Source organism: Myripristis murdjan, chromosome 19 (assembly GCF_902150065.1).
Source record: "Myripristis murdjan chromosome 19, fMyrMur1.1, whole genome shotgun sequence".
Taxonomy (NCBI): Eukaryota; Metazoa; Chordata; class Actinopteri; order Holocentriformes; family Holocentridae; genus Myripristis; species Myripristis murdjan.
Genome location: NC_043998.1, coordinates 9,170,001 through 9,182,564, shown reverse-complemented (window position 1 = coordinate 9,182,564; position 12,564 = coordinate 9,170,001). Strand labels below are relative to the sequence as shown.

The following is a 12,564-nucleotide window of genomic DNA, read 5'->3' as shown; positions in this document are numbered from 1 at the left end:
CACTATGTACAAAACAAAACAATACAAATGCCATCACCCTTACTGCATTGCCCCTTTTGGACTTCAATTGTTTTGACTCTGGAGGAAGTGACCAGCTGTGCCAAAAGCACACGCTGCCTCTTTGAATGAGTGGCCACAGTTCAAAGCTGTCGTGTACCATGGCTGTGCCCATAGATCTAATATAGACTACACAAAACACCCGCTTCTTCTGTCTTTGAGTCATTGTCTGTGAATGAATATGAAAGCAAACAGCTAAATGGTAACAAGGTTTTACACAACAGAAACTTTCCACTTTGACTTAGGAGATGGAAAGTGGCAGAATAGCAGCCATGGTGAGGATGGGAAATCATCTTGAGGACACAGATTGCTAACTTTTAGATCCAGACTCTACACTCGATACACAAACTGTCATTTCTCAAAAGATTTGGACCTACTCAGGCAAGTAGGATTAGAGTAAAAAAGGAAAAGGAAGGAAGTGAAGCTATAATAGTAGCATCAATGGAAATCAGGTGATTTAAGGGGGGATGCTAGTTCCCTCCTCATCTCATATCATTTACAGCATGCTTTCTTCTTACCTGTAATGACAAAAATGGCAGTTTCCTTAGTATCATCTACCCGCCAGCATTTAACTGATTTTCCGTTGCTTAATTTTACAGTTAATGACAGTTTGCTTTTCCAATGTGTGTGTATAGGTTTCAAAATGAGTATACAGAAAAGGTCTGGATAGATAAGAGGAATTAAGCGAAGCAGCAATAAAACCGCAGTAAACAGAGAAAAGTGAAAACAATTACAAGACAACTGGTGCACGGTGTCCTGGTGTGTTGATTGATTGAGGCACGTGCTGCCTGCCACTTGATATAAGCTATAATCTTGGCAACAACTTGTGCAACATCCCCCACACCCTGCCCTCCGTCTCTGTCTATGCCTCACTACTGTATCATATAACCCTAGGCCAGTCTGGGCAGCAGGGGTGAGTGGTGAAAAATGGAAATCATCCCTCAGCTGGAAGTCCCAGGTTCAAGACTTTGTGACAGAAAACATTCCTCTGTCCTTGAGTAAGATGGGGCACAATGCAAACAGCTAACATAAGCCGTGCATAAGAGGACACCAGTGGATACTCACTGATTGTGGCTGCGCTCCCTGAAGGAGTTGCTCCTGCAAGTTGTAGGGGGGCCGGCATTGGAGGGTGTGGTGGCCTGCTCATCAGGGTCTTCTGCTTCCAAACTACGATTGCAGGACCTGATGAGCAAATGAAGAGGAGGAGGAAGAGGAAGGGAAATGAAAAGGAGCATTACGTGCAGCAGAGATAGAGGTAAAGCAGAGAGAGAGAGAGGATAGAATAAAGCAGAGAACAATACAGGAAAATACATAAATCACTCCACATTTTTCAATGCATTTTCTAAGATGGAGCTGGCTGGGTCATTGTACCTGATAATCTGGAGGATGCTGTTGACGGTGGCCTCCTTCTCTGGGACGTGGAGGCCGTCCGGACCAGACCGAGACAGGAAGTTGTGCTGTCCACTGTAGTCAGACACAAACTAGAGAGAGGGCAACAGGCAAAAAAAAAAAAAGGGGAGCTAAACAAAATAGAAATCTCTCTAGTGTATTGCTGAGACAACACACAATGCTTTCCTGTTTTTAAGTTTTTTATGCATTTCTGCTTTATTTGACAGTGATGGGAGAGAAAAACAGGAAAGGCAGGGGAGGCAGAGGGGAATGACATGAAGTAAATGGCTTGGGTCTGAATCAAAGCTGGGCCACTGTGGTAACAACCTAGCCTCTATACATGGTACACGCTCTACCAAGTGAGCTAATGGGACACCCCACACAATGCTTTTTGTGTATGTGACTATGTATATGCATGTGTTTACCTCCAGTGAGTCATCTGTATTGTCTAGAGGTGGTCTGAGGCTGATGATGCTCGCCGTCCCATCCAGTGCGTCACTCAGCTCCTTCAGAAAAACCCCACAGAATGGCACCACCTATGGCACAGAGCATCCCCATTACCACCGGTACAGTATTCTGCTGATTTTACCTTACTGCACTCAGGACAAAAAAAAAAAAAACATCACAATGAAGGTTTCCAAGAGCGAAAAGACACTGTTTCATAAACATGGGTGTGACAAAACCTACTCAGATAAAAGAAAGAAGTAATATAGACACAAGGTTTTTCATCAAATAGCATACAATGTACATGTCAAGAGGCAATTCAGAACAAAACCACATGACAAACTAGATCCCTGTGATTCTGAACTACGCTGCGGCCCACCTTGCATCCCGGGATATTGAGAGCTCTGGTGACGACCTTCTTGTACTCTGAGGAGGACTCGTGCTGAGCCATGGCGTCCTTCAGGCCTCTCATGGTCTCAATGTCTGACTGGTCCATAAACTGCCACATCTTCAGCACCTTACGGGACCTAACGGACAGAGAACAATGCAGCTGTATGATGTACATAATGTAATGAGCGGTGAGGGTGAGGAATGCAAGTGAGTGGAAGTGAGAGAGTTGCCTATGTGCATGTGTGTGAATGTGGATGTTTGTGCGTGTGTTCCTTCTAACCTAAGTCCAGCCAGAAACTCCATCACAGCGTTGTAATTTCCCATGTTCCAACAGCACTTAGCCACGTGGACCAGGTAGGAGAAAACCTCTCTCTTCTCCTCCATGGAACTGGCTGTCAGGACCAGCCACGTCACCCATGAACTCACCTGTAAATATGGTGTAAATGTGATGTTACTATTACATTAACACTGACACACAATCAGCAAAACCCTCTTTGTTTCTCGTGAAGCTTCCTTAAAGACCCATTTTCTTGCCTAGGAATTTCAACTGGAGGACGACTTTACCTAGAACTCCTTATCATGCAAGTATGGGGTCAAACTCACTTATTAGTTACTGTAATGTACTGTACAGAGCTCACCAACAAACTCACTGTTGATACACAACATGAGCATAACTGTATTGTTGCTTGTATGGCTTGACCAATAGAAGTTTCTGAAGGCTAACACAGAATTTTTGGACTGCAGCTGCTGTTAGAAGATAGTTTCTACCTTTAAATTTGACCATTTTCATGTTTAAAAAAAAAAAAAAAGGAATCAGTATTTCTTGTGTATTTAATTAATTTCACATTTCATGGGGCAACAGTCTCCAAAGCAGGGAGACTCTAGGTATGTACAGAAAACACACCTGAAAAATGAAATGAATAAAGAAAGTATGTGAAGTATGTTTTTGTGTAGAAGTAGCCAGGGAAGAACCTCCATCATATCTGAAGTAGACAACATGACTGACATTTCATTAAAAGCCAAAACTGACTTTGCATGTATACATGTAATATATATATATATATATATATATATATATTAACAGTGAATACTTCCCTGCATACTTGATATTTGTCTTTGTCATGACAGTTTGACTTTAGCAAAGACAATGTCAACTTTGTAGGCAAACTGACATAATTGACACTTAATGACTCTTAATCACGATAGTCATAAATATTCAGCAATGATCATGACCACTACCCCATCACAGTCATCACAGCATTATGTCAAATTCAGTACAGTGGGACCCGAGTGGATAAAATGACCTGTTCTTCTCCATGGAACCTGTCAACACAATGCTAATTCCCCTTTCCTTTGTTCCTCCATCACACACACTGCATCAAAACTCCAGCTGCAGGACACTGTTACCCTCTCCACTGGTTAACACGTCTCACACGTTTTATTAGTGGTGCCACATGCTGCCTGGAACTACATGAAAATGTTTTGGTGGACACTGGTTGATTTATAGTTTTTGATTATATTAGTTGTACGGCGGACAGTAACAGCTTGCTGCTGTCAGTGTGCTCTTACTAAACATGAAACAATAGCTGTGACATCGTGTTCACAGCCAACTGACCATCAGTTCTCACTCTTCATTTTGTGTGCGTGTGTGTGTAGACAGGTTAAGGCTTACTTATGCTCATATAATCTCTTTTGCATTACAGCATGGCAACTCGTGTCTACACTGACAGTGTACACAGACACAAACCAGCTGGCCACATTCTGAGGCCCCCCACAACACACACACACACACACACACACACACACACACACACACACACACACACACACACACACACACACACACACACACACACACACACACACACACACACACACACACACACACACACACAAGAGAATGAGATCAGATATCTATCGGCTGTATTCAGTCGCTGTGTCAAGCATACACATACACAACATGAGGGAAGATACAGATATTTACCAGCTTGGTTTCCTTTCACATTTTCTGTGATGGACACGGACACGCACACACACACACACACACACACACACACACACACACACACACAGAAAACAGGAAAAGATCAGATAGCGATCAGCTGCCTCTTGCTTTGTTTCTGTCTACCTTTCATGCTATATGTGTTAAGACCTCCATGACTACACTCTCTCACTCAATCACTCACTCACTCACTCTCACACACACACACACGCACACACAAACACCCTAAACTCCCTGACCTCCTTACTGGCAGTAAAAGCATCCCCTCGTCCACAGATCTGTTACTGGGTTATGTAAGGATCTGTAAAGCCCACCACAGTCTGATTTCACAGGGACTAAATAAAGACACACACATACACACACATACACACACATACACACACATACACACACACACACACACACACACACACACACACACACACACACACACACACACACACATACATCAGCCATACAAACTTTGTGAAAAAGCACATAGTCTCATAATGACTTAAGGCTATTTCCATTCTGCCTCACAATGACAGCGACAGAACTTTGGGTTAAAACAATAAAACAAGCAGACACTGACCTTCTGTCAAATATCAGATTTCAGCCGGTCGATGTCATCTGCCTAAAACTCCAAATTAATTCTAATGTAACATTTTGACTGGATGGCACACAGGTATGCATCAAGGTTAAATGGTGGTTATTATTACTCATAGTTATAGTGAATATCTGTCATTGTAATATTTGCACATGGGGCAGCTGGTGAATAACAAATGCACACTGAGCTTTGAGTGTGCAGTATTTCCTTCTTATGTAACCTCTGTCCTGTCTAACAGTAGATTGCACAAGCGAGCTAAGACATAAGACATACAGTAACACCGGCAACCAGACCCCCAGCTAGGGCTCAGCAATATAAACAAAATCAAACACCACAATATGTGAGGCTGAATACCTTGATATCGATATTGTGACAATATTGTAGCAATAACTGTTGGCGCTTCCAGAAGACATTTACACAAAGACATTTTTGATAATCAATAGTCTGCCTGAGGAAAAGTTGGAGAGAGCAACACTGCAAAAAATCTCCACCATAACAAAACTTTTAGTCTCGTATTCAGTGTTAAAATCTTGTTTTTCTTTAAAAAGGTAAAACAAATCTGCCAGTGGGATGAGATAATGCCAGTAGAGACAAATGATGACAGGTAGAGACAAATAATTGAACAGCTACAGTCTAATAAGCATTGAAAATTGTATCCCTTTACTGCAGTTTTTTTTTTTTTTTTTTTTTTTTAAACCAGGAAAGACACTATCTAAAATCCCAGATAATAATCTTGTCTCATATCACGATATCAGTTACAGTAGTATACAGAGTATACCACCCCCAGTCCATGCCTACTGATCCAGAGATGTACACCACAAAAACACCTAACACACATGAGCTGTTTGTGCACACACACAGCTTTGTTGGGAAACATGCACAAAAGTGTCCGGTCTAATTATTCCATAATGTGCAAGTTTAATTACTGTCAGACTCTCAAATGTAGCTTGCACTGAGCCAACTTTTTAACTTGAACTTGACTTTGACTGGAGTCGACAGTTTCACGGTTTGAGAAGTTTTAGTTTTAGTTTCACTCAATCCCTCATGCATATCCATTCCTTTGTGATAGAAGCAAAAGCAAGTTAGGAAGGTTACTTTGAAGATACAAGCCATCACAGCCAATGAACTGTCTCCTCTAATCCGTACTAACTAAAAAATATTTCATGGGTTACTCAGACTGAGGAACACACTGTGATTAATTTTTGTTATGTTTGCAATACTTCTCCTCGTAAATGTATTACGCAGTTTAACGGACAGCTTACTCCAAGTTTTAGTGTGACTTTAATAACAGAATAGAATGCTTATGTCCATACACTAAAACGCATAATATATTATTTCTTTTCAACATGTAGCAAAGTGATCAGTTTATCATATATTGTATCAAAACAAATGCATTGTCATATGATTACTACAACCCCACTGATAATTATAACACAATAAAGTGATTTAATCAATAGCCCTGGGGAATTATCTTTCCTCACTCTCTCCCATCCACTGGGAGGTGAGCAGTCAGGATTGGCTACAGAAAAACTCCTCTACCTTGTCTTGCTTAACAACACTTTTTTTTACGCCACTGCCCAGTGTGTGCCAGGATGTGCACGGCTGTTTGAAGCTCTCTTATCAGCTACTTGTCTCTGTGTTATGAGATAATGCGAGGCCGGTGGCTGGGTTGCATTTCGGTCGCTATCTAAGCCACTCTGATCGTCTGCAACGGCGCTCTTTAATACGCCATGCTTCAAGGCGCCGTGCAGAGTTGGCACCTCTTCTGATATTCCAGATAGCGTGTGTGTGTGTGTGTGTGTGTGTGTGTGAGTGTGAGAAAAAGAGAGAGAGAGAGAGAGAGAGAGAGAGAGAGAGAGAGAGAGATGGAAAGGATAGACAGATGTACAGAGGGAGACAGAGTAAGACATAAGAGAGTAAGTGAATGGCAGTGGCATGAGAAAAAGTTTCAGAAAGCAACACTGCAAAAAATCTCCACCTAAACAAGACATTTCGTCTCCTATTCAGTGTTACCATCTTGTTTTTCTTCATATAGGTAAAACAAATCTGCCGGTGTGATGAGATAACGCCACTTTTTTTCCAGAATGCTGTCAAGGGAGGTTTTCTTGATACTGGTGGGCTGATCTACCTTATTCTGCTTTGTTTTAACATATTTCAGGAAAATTCCTGAAACAACTGAGACTGCAATGGAAACAAGTGGTGATTATCTCATCCCACTGGCAGATTTTTTCACTTGTTTGAAGTAGAAATAAGGTTATCCGCACGCTTAGTCAGAGCAAATTTCACTTCAGTATGCTTTCGGTCTATGAGACCTTCATCAGAGCACACATGAAACTATACTTATTTCTCTCGTTTGACGGGAAAAAAAAGACTTTAATATTGAATAATATTGAATATACTGTGTGTGTGTGTGTGTGTGTGTGTGTGTGTGTGTGTGTGTGTGTGTGTGTGTGTGTGTGTGTGTGTGTGTGTCTGCCTGCTTATCTGTAAATGAGTTCAATGCATGCCAATACATTTCCTCTGTTGGGTGAGTTAATTCAGTGACAGCAGACCAGTGGACTTGCACTACCTACAGTGACAAAATGTCCTGGTATACACACAGCAGGGCACAAAATGATGTGTGTGTATGTGTGTATGCGTCCATCTGTCCGTCGGTCTGTCTCCATCTGTTTGTGCGTGTGTGTGTGTGTGTGTGTGTGTGTGTGTGTGTGTGTTATTAGTTGAACTATGAGGGTCAGTTTCCCCTTGATGCATGCATTACATAACCAAGGTTGACAGGGAACTATTACAAACTCAACACATGAGCACATAGTGTGCGTGTCAAAGCTAAACACTCTGGACAGCACCAAGGGGCCCAGGCCGCTTGCCCCGCTATCCCTTCAACTGTACACTCCTCCACTCTCCACTCCCATACATGGCTCGAAGAAGCACCGGATCACACTTAAACACAAATATATTTGGTGAATTTACATTTGTCAGGTGTGAATTTACATTTGTCAGGTGTGGACCCCAGTGATTGCTATTGTATCAGCCATTGGGGATCCTTTAACTAAACAAATAAATGCAATAAATGCAATTTCATTGTATGTACACAATGACAATAAAGGCTGCCAAGTTCTAAATGTTCAAAAATGTTTTATATTCCGTGTATGCAATCTGGGAAAGTAACTTGCTGTCATTTGAGTTCAGTGTTATCTTAATAATTTGCCTTGTTTTGTGCGAGTGAGCATTTCGTAAGAGTTGATGTCATTTTCTTTGGACACACATAGACACTGCAGTGGACCCCATGTTGCTATTATTATCATTTTTTGAGGCCAAACCTGTTCATATCAATGAGATTTCACTGTTTGCAATGCTGTGTTTGCTGTTGAGGGGTAAAGGTATAAACCCCTAACCTAAAATAAACCACAGAAGTAAATCCAATTTCAGAGTCACTTTGCTTCTTTATATGTTTGCAAACGGTGAAAAAAGGGTTTCTCTAACCCAACTTGCCAGTGATTTCAATCATTTAAATGTGTTAAACCGATAAAGAAACCACAGGTTGGCTTCGTTAACGTCATTTATTTTTAATTAAAAATTTGACAACAAACTAGATGCAGATGTGACATCACAGAGCCATAAAAACACACTTTCAGCGTGCTGTGGTGATTGCATTCTGAGATTGGCATTCGGCTAGCGAGATTTTTTCCCCCGACTTTACTTTTTATTTTAACGGGTTTTAGTTCTTTGAAGACCACTTATTCGTAGTGCAAATAATTATAGGTAACCATGATAGCTTCTGCTAGAAACAAGTCGAGAACGTGCAGAAAAGATAATATAAAGGTCAACAACTTGAGCCCAAAGCTAGGTAATGCAAGCGAGTTTGGGGTTCCACATCATGTCAGTGATTAAACATATCTATGCTAAATCAAAAAATATCAAACAAACTACTCTACATCTCCTTAGGACTTAGTTTGAAGTAGTAAACTGTACCCCAGTGCGTTTTAGCATCCCTCCGGTAAGGTGGTGCAACTGGAAGCTTTGAACCACTTCATTGGTCTATGTTACAAGTGCCTGATGAGTTCACACACACACACACACACACACACACACACACACAAATCACTTTATCTCAATTAAACTTTTCCAAGCCATTTGTCACTCTGGACAGTCACAGTTGGAAGTGCATGAGATAGGAAGACACTCTGAGGCCTCCTCAGTGTCTTCCCACAGGGGATACTCTTGTCACTGAACTCTGGGTCCATTATGCCCGTATATGGCCAGAATGCACATTTGAGATTTTTGTGTGTGTGTATGTGTGTGCGCGTGTATGTCTCCTCTTGCTGACTTAAATGAAAACCAGCTGATGTTAAAGGCATGCAACTTAAATATGACATCATCATTCCCAATCACTCTCTCTCTCCCCCTCTCTCTCTCAGCAGTACAATATTTTGGTTGTTTATGCTCAACGTCACTCAGCATAACAGACACAAAGTTAGGGCATGTAACTTTAGCCAACTAACATAACTCTGTGAGTGTGTGTGCTTGTGTACATACGGTGTGTGTGTGTGCTTACGCTGTGCTTTGATAAGATGGTATGACTGGCATACCAAATAGAGTATATAGCAGAGCATACTCCAGCTGAGTGAAAACACAATTACTGCTCTGCTATGCCTTTCAAAAAAACTTCCATATTAAAACCGAATCTCAGCAAAGCCAATTTCACTGTCTCTTGCTTCAGATCAGCGCTTTTCAACATGTTTGGCTTGTGACCCCAACAGGATCTACTGCAATTGCACTGGCCCGCTGTCACAGGCTGCATATGCAGTTCAACCACAGGATGATTTTCCCATAGCAGGTTAATGCACTGGATTAATTATCTTTAGCTGCTTTGCACAAGGATAAAAAAAGATAAAAGCTGCATGACTCAAAACTGCAGACGTTCGATTTAAGTTAGACTGTTTCAACGTATCTGGCAGAAAAGGTGGAATTAGCATGTCATTTTATAGATGAATCTACATGTTTTCCATGTTTTTTTTCTCAACTGAGTCCTCATTTTTGCAATTATTTCAATTATTAACATTAAAATATACATGATTTTTTTAATGATTTTTTTTTCTCTATCCCATAAATTATCTCACAATCTGCGGAAGCAGAATGACAATGGACAGTGAGCCATGCTACACAGTCATCAAACCACAGACGGTGAGTAATATAATTTCAGTATATTTGTGGTTTTTATTGTAAGCTATATCTTGCCCACCACCTCCCAGCACCCTGAAGGTCTTACTTCATATCCACATCACTTTCCACCATAAGTGCAATATCACTAACATGCATGTTTAGCATTCACAAGCTAATTTCAGCACTGTTTGTTTACCAAGTCTAACAGTTCCTGAATCCCAGTACCGGGTGTCGGGTTCTGTCACTTGGTCCATTTATATATACTGCTATATCTATTCATATATATCTATATCTATTCATATATCTATATCTATATCTATATATATATATATATATATATATATATATATATATATATATATATATATATATATATATATACATATATGTGTGTGTGTGTGTGTGTGTGTGTACTGTTTATATTTATATATTTTATATTCTATATTTACATTTTTTTACCTTGCTGTTTTAATATTCTTGTTATTTCATCTATTTATTTAGGCTTATACCGGGACCTGAGTCCTAATTTCATACCACTAACGTGAAAGTGTGAGCTGGTATGACAATAAAGTTCCTTGAATCCTTGAATCCATTGGAACAAAAAGACAGTATCTCCGTACATTTGTGCTGAATCCATGGAGATTTGCTCGCAGACAAGTTCTACTGTATTTTTTTTTTCATATTTCATCTGAATTCCTGTTGACGCATTCAATCCCCCCTTAAGGCTGGCAAAGACCTTGTGTGTTGTATCACAGCCCTCAGGCTACAACAAACCTACGGAGTCCAGGAGGTTACAGGAAAAAAAAGCTTCTCCGGATGGAAAACACTTGAATGTCAGGTTCAAAAGCAACAACTTCATCCATGGTGATGTTTTTCCTTTAACTCCAGTCAGAATCATAGGTCTTTGTCATCTTTGTTTTTTTTGTTTTTTTGTTTTTTTTTGTTCCTGTTCTGAAAATGATTTACTCCTGAGAGCAGAACCAAGGTAAATAGAGCACAGCAAAAGTGAATAGGGAGCAAAAACATAATAATCTTTCCCCAGCCACTAAGCTGGTGCTCACCTGTGTGTGAGAAAAACCTATGGGGAAGCCTGGGCAAGTTCATGTTAGGACAAACTGTGTAAGACAGAGGTAATAAATATGACTGGGTATCACACAAACAGAAGATGCAATGCAACTAATTATCTTCACATAAATTAACTAGAGGGAATCAAGTGAATCTCACCTTATCCCATCAAATCAGACTCAGCTAAACTGCATGAAATCCAACTGAGTGAGAGCATGTTTTGGAAACGTTACTACAGAGTTATATAATGTCTGGTGACTCACATCACACTCCAGCAAATGAAACTGAATCACAGCCCCTTGTTTGCATGCATCTCTCCTCACCTCGTTGAAACGTGCCACCAGGTCCTCCACAGCGTTGCTTCGCTGTGCACTCTGGGTAGGCATGGCAGGCGCTGACAGCGAGGCCTTAAGGTTGGGGTGGCGTTTGGTTTGACACTCGGGACTGCCCAAGTCACGGGTGAGGAAACAGAGGTAGTCCAGAGGAAGCACCTGTTTGGGGAGATATGGAAGACTGAATGAATGAATGAACATATTAACTGGAGAAATACTATGGGCTGTCTGCACTGAGTCAGCCTTTTTAACTCCTCTTTTTAAAGAGTTTATGCTCCTTGTTACACTGAGAAGAGCTAAAAGACATTCAGACTGTTGTTGGCATAAAAACACTTTTTTCCCCAACTTCTTCTCCCACATGTTGCTCTTATGCTTCCTAATCTCTTAGAAAGTGGTGTCCAATCACCTTTGACAACCACTTTTGTCACAATATTATACCTAGAGGTAAGTGTGTGTTTCTGTGTGCACATGTGCATGGACTAATTTCTATTTGAACCAAATGGGCAGTGTTTAGCAAATCAGAAAAATAAGTTGAAACATGGAAACTGGTAGCACTGGGTGTCAGTCTCAAAAAAGTACCTGTCATGCATACTAAAACAATAAAAAAAAGCAAAGACTATTTGACCCAGGTGTTGTGTGTGTGTGTGTGTGATCCTCTCACCCGTTGGTAGAGCTGCTGCTCCTGCTCAGTGAGGATACAGGCGATCTCCTCAGGGAACTGAACCAGGTGGCGCAGCTCTGCCAGCTCCTTACTGATCCCACTGACGTTGGGAGGAAGGGAGATGCTGCTGGTCATGCTGCTAGCCAGCTGACGCTCTGGAGGGACAGATAAACAGAGAGTTAATGAACATTAAAACCCCCTTTTCAACCATAGCAATTTTCCCAAGGGAATAGGAATCTTTTCAGGAAATTTAGACCATGGGGACTGGAGTCTAAATTTAGTTCCAGGGACTTTTTTTTTTTAATCCCACAAAAAGTCCCTGCTCACGGGCCAGTACTTTCTAATAAACCAGGAACTTTGGGCTTGCAGGAATGACTGTTGCTGATTGGTCAAACACACACAACATAGCTGTGTACAGCTTCATGCATAAGAAGTACTGTAGTATTGATTTAGGACCAGTTTAGGATGACGGGAG

The 12,564-nt window shown here is 41.0% G+C and overlaps 1 protein-coding gene across 4 annotated transcripts in view; it reads right to left on the bottom strand.

The window, feature by feature from the left end:
- plce1 (phospholipase C, epsilon 1) overlaps positions 1-12,564 on the bottom strand; it is a 111,148-nt gene that overhangs the window by 30,941 nt on the left and 67,643 nt on the right. For all 4 annotated transcript variants that reach the window (XM_030078568.1, XM_030078569.1, XM_030078570.1 and 1 more), the window contains exons 8-14: positions 12,090-12,244; positions 11,420-11,587; positions 2,561-2,706; positions 2,270-2,417; positions 1,872-1,982; positions 1,429-1,538; positions 1,123-1,239 (exon numbers count right to left, since the gene is read on the bottom strand). In XM_030078568.1, coding sequence (XP_029934428.1) covers positions 1,123-1,239; positions 1,429-1,538; positions 1,872-1,982; positions 2,270-2,417; positions 2,561-2,706; positions 11,420-11,587; positions 12,090-12,244 — 955 coding nt within the window. The remainder of the gene's footprint in view (positions 1-1,122; positions 1,240-1,428; positions 1,539-1,871; positions 1,983-2,269; positions 2,418-2,560; positions 2,707-11,419; positions 11,588-12,089; positions 12,245-12,564) is intronic.